This window comes from Trachurus japonicus, unplaced genomic scaffold, assembly GCF_045865225.1.
Source record: "Trachurus japonicus isolate A0001 unplaced genomic scaffold, Traja_1.0 AP029962.1".
NCBI lineage: Eukaryota > Metazoa > Chordata > Actinopteri > Carangiformes > Carangidae > Trachurus > Trachurus japonicus.
Window position 1 is genome coordinate 9,042 of NW_028220095.1, and position 2,574 is coordinate 11,615.

The 2,574-nt window shown below is 46.9% G+C and overlaps 1 protein-coding gene across 2 annotated transcripts; it reads left to right on the top strand.

Moving 5' to 3' along the window:
• Positions 1 to 274: 274 nt before the first annotated feature.
• LOC146960824 (protein NipSnap homolog 2-like) lies at positions 275 to 2,446 on the top strand. Of its 2 annotated transcripts, none has more exons than XM_085772029.1 (4): positions 275 to 392; positions 1,020 to 1,159; positions 1,254 to 1,299; positions 2,308 to 2,446. In XM_085772029.1, the coding sequence occupies exons 1-4, from the start codon at positions 298 to 300 to the stop codon at positions 2,429 to 2,431; spliced, it is 405 nt and encodes a 134-aa protein (XP_085628155.1). In that variant the 5' UTR covers positions 275 to 297; the 3' UTR covers positions 2,432 to 2,446. The 2 variants fall into 2 exon arrangements, with proteins under 2 accessions (XP_085628155.1, XP_085628154.1); XM_085772028.1 differs by having other exon boundaries at positions 287 to 392; positions 1,017 to 1,159.
• The last annotated feature ends 128 nt before the right edge of the window (positions 2,447 to 2,574 follow it).

A 2,574-nucleotide genomic window follows, 5' to 3' on the forward strand; every position in this document is an offset into this window, starting at 1 on the left:
ATTAAATACTATTATAATATACTATTATAATATTATTATTATTACTACTGCTACTACTACTAGGCTACTACTAGGGTACCCTATAGTAGTAGCAGCCTGGTATCAGACAGAGTAACCCTCGGTAACCTGAGCCGTGCTGCTGAGCCGCGGCCTGTGGAGCAGCAGCGGCCTGTGGAGCAGCAGCAGCGGCCTGTGGAGCAGCAGCGGCCTGTGGAGCAGCAGCCCCCCCTGGCGGCGGCAGCGGGAACAGCAGCCTGTGTGTGTGTGTGTCTGTGTACAACAGTATCACAGTTGAAGATGGCGACTGGAGTCCTTCAGAGAGTCAGCGGAGGCTTGGCCCGGGCCACGGGCAGCGCCGGCGGCTCGGCCGGACGGCTGGTCCTCTGGAGCAGGTGGGCGGTCGGCAGCTTGCACAGGGGGTCGGCGTGTAGCTACTAGTGTGTGTGTGTGTGTGTCGTGTGGCTGTGGGCCGCTGTGTGTTTTTATCAGCAGCTCTGTGAGGTGGCTACGATGAGAGAGAGGGAGCTAGCCCGCCGCCTGCTAGCCTCAGTCCTCAGTGGCCTTCAGCTTTAACTTAACCCACAAACTGCTCACACATTTATTTACTGCGAGGTGTTGCAGACCGACGCTGCGTGTGTTTGCTGCTGCTGAAGGTGAAAGAAGACGAGTCTCTGTCATGTTTTGTCAGTGAGCATCTCTGAAGCTCAAGGTCAATTTGATACTTTATCTTTATTGCCAACTTGAATGTATCAGATGCTACATACGAGCTACTTCCTGTTACCTGCACTAATTCATATGCATCCCTGTCGTTGTGTGCACATTGTAGGTGTCAGGCTCAGTGTGTGTGTGTGTTTTGATCTGCTCACTGTAAAACATTGTACTACACCAGCTCTCCCTCTTTAGTAGCCTACATCCTCCCAGTCAATAGTTTGCCCATGCAGAGGTGCTGCAGAGAAGGAGGGAGACTTTCTATAAGTCCATGCAGCTGATGCTCATCATGGCCTGTGTTGTCTCAGCAGAGGGTTTGCAACATCAGGCTGCAGAAACCGTGAGGACAGCTGGTTCAAATCACTGTTCGTGAGGAAGGTTGATCCGAGGAAGGACGCGCACGCCAACCTGCTGACCAAAAATGAGGCGAGTAACCTCTACAAAATTCAGTGTAAGTTCCCCTACTCTGTATTCTGCACAATGACTAAGCACTCATCCCTGAAATAACGTGGAGATTTGTTTTCAAACGCAAACTTTCTTCTCAGTCCACAACGTGAAGCCGGAGTGCCTGGAAGCGTACAACAAACTCTGGTGAGTGGTTATTTCACATTGTGTTGTCAAAGCATGTATAGTATACTGTTGGTATATACACTTGGTAGTGCAGCAGATGTAGTGTCAACAGTAACAGTGGTGGTGGTGTGGGACCGGGACGACCTAAGTGCTGCCTCGTGCACTGTTGTGTAAAAATAGTCCGGAGCAGTCTATTCCTGTGAGGTGGTCAAGATGCCTCAAGGCCATTTGCCTCGGCTGACTTGGCTCGTGCAACATTAGACATCGGACATGTGACTGGAAAAAGAAAGTTTGATTTGGTTGTTTTAAAGTAGCTTGGGTTGGATTGATTGATTGAATCCCTTAGAGGGGAAATTAGATGTCACCTTTACACAATGTACAACAAGGAAACATAGACTCAGACAATACAAGATAAGTGCAAAGCATCAACATCACACAAACAATCCACAGCGCTCACAGTCAGCAACAGTGTTCGTTAAAAAAAACTCCCCTGCACCAGGTTTAAAGGTGTACAGAAAAGAAAACTGAATTTAAGCCCACTCTGGGTCATAAAATTAATGTAATAACTCATCTATCAGACGATGTAGGCCAAACTTTGTGCAAAATTCTATTTTTGAGTAAATCCGGGATGAAAGTGTGTATTTTTTTTCCGCATTGGATAATGCAGGCGCACGGATTATACGTCAGCCTGCACACGATTCACCAGCCACTGATATTGGATCTGTCATCCGTCATTCAAACGTCTGAGACACACACACACACACGGAGCTCGGTCTCGCCCCAAGCTTTGAATATCCCGCCTGCTCGATAACGACCAATCAAATTCGTTTTCTTTACTCGGGTAAACTCGTGTTGCAGCTCGTGACAACTCGGCGCGACAAACAGGACAAACGGCCATTTCTGTACACCTTTAAAGTATCTTCTACATCTTATTCAGGACACTGTGTTGAATTCATTAATAACCTGTTTGCTGTATCTCAGGGTTTGATCCAGGTTTTGTTAAATACATGTGTTTCTCCTTCACCACAGTGAAGAAGTTTTGCCGTCCATCCATGCTGATAAGTACTACCCCTGTGAGCTGGTGGGAACCTGGAATACCTGGTATGGAGAACAAGACCAGGCTGGTAGGATTACTAATATTAACAGTTTATAGCATAACAGACGTGGAGTCTGCACTGTTTTCCAATCAGCAGGCATGCTATACTACATATCCATCCACATGCAGGTATATCTGTCATGTTTTTTTAAGTTTACATTTTTGTTTTTTTTTTAACTGGTAGAAGCTATAGCACCATA

Coding starts and splice junctions, on each gene's coding strand:
- LOC146960824 (XM_085772028.1), top strand. CDS start 298: ATGGCGACTGGAGTCCTTCAGAGAGTCAGCGGAGGCTTGGCCCGGGCC. Junction 393..1,016: donor CGGCTGGTCCTCTGGAGCAG/GTGGGCGGTCGG, acceptor GTGTTGTCTCAG/CAGAGGGTTTGCAACATCAG. Junction 1,160..1,253: donor TAACCTCTACAAAATTCAGT/GTAAGTTCCCCT, acceptor CTTTCTTCTCAG/TCCACAACGTGAAGCCGGAG.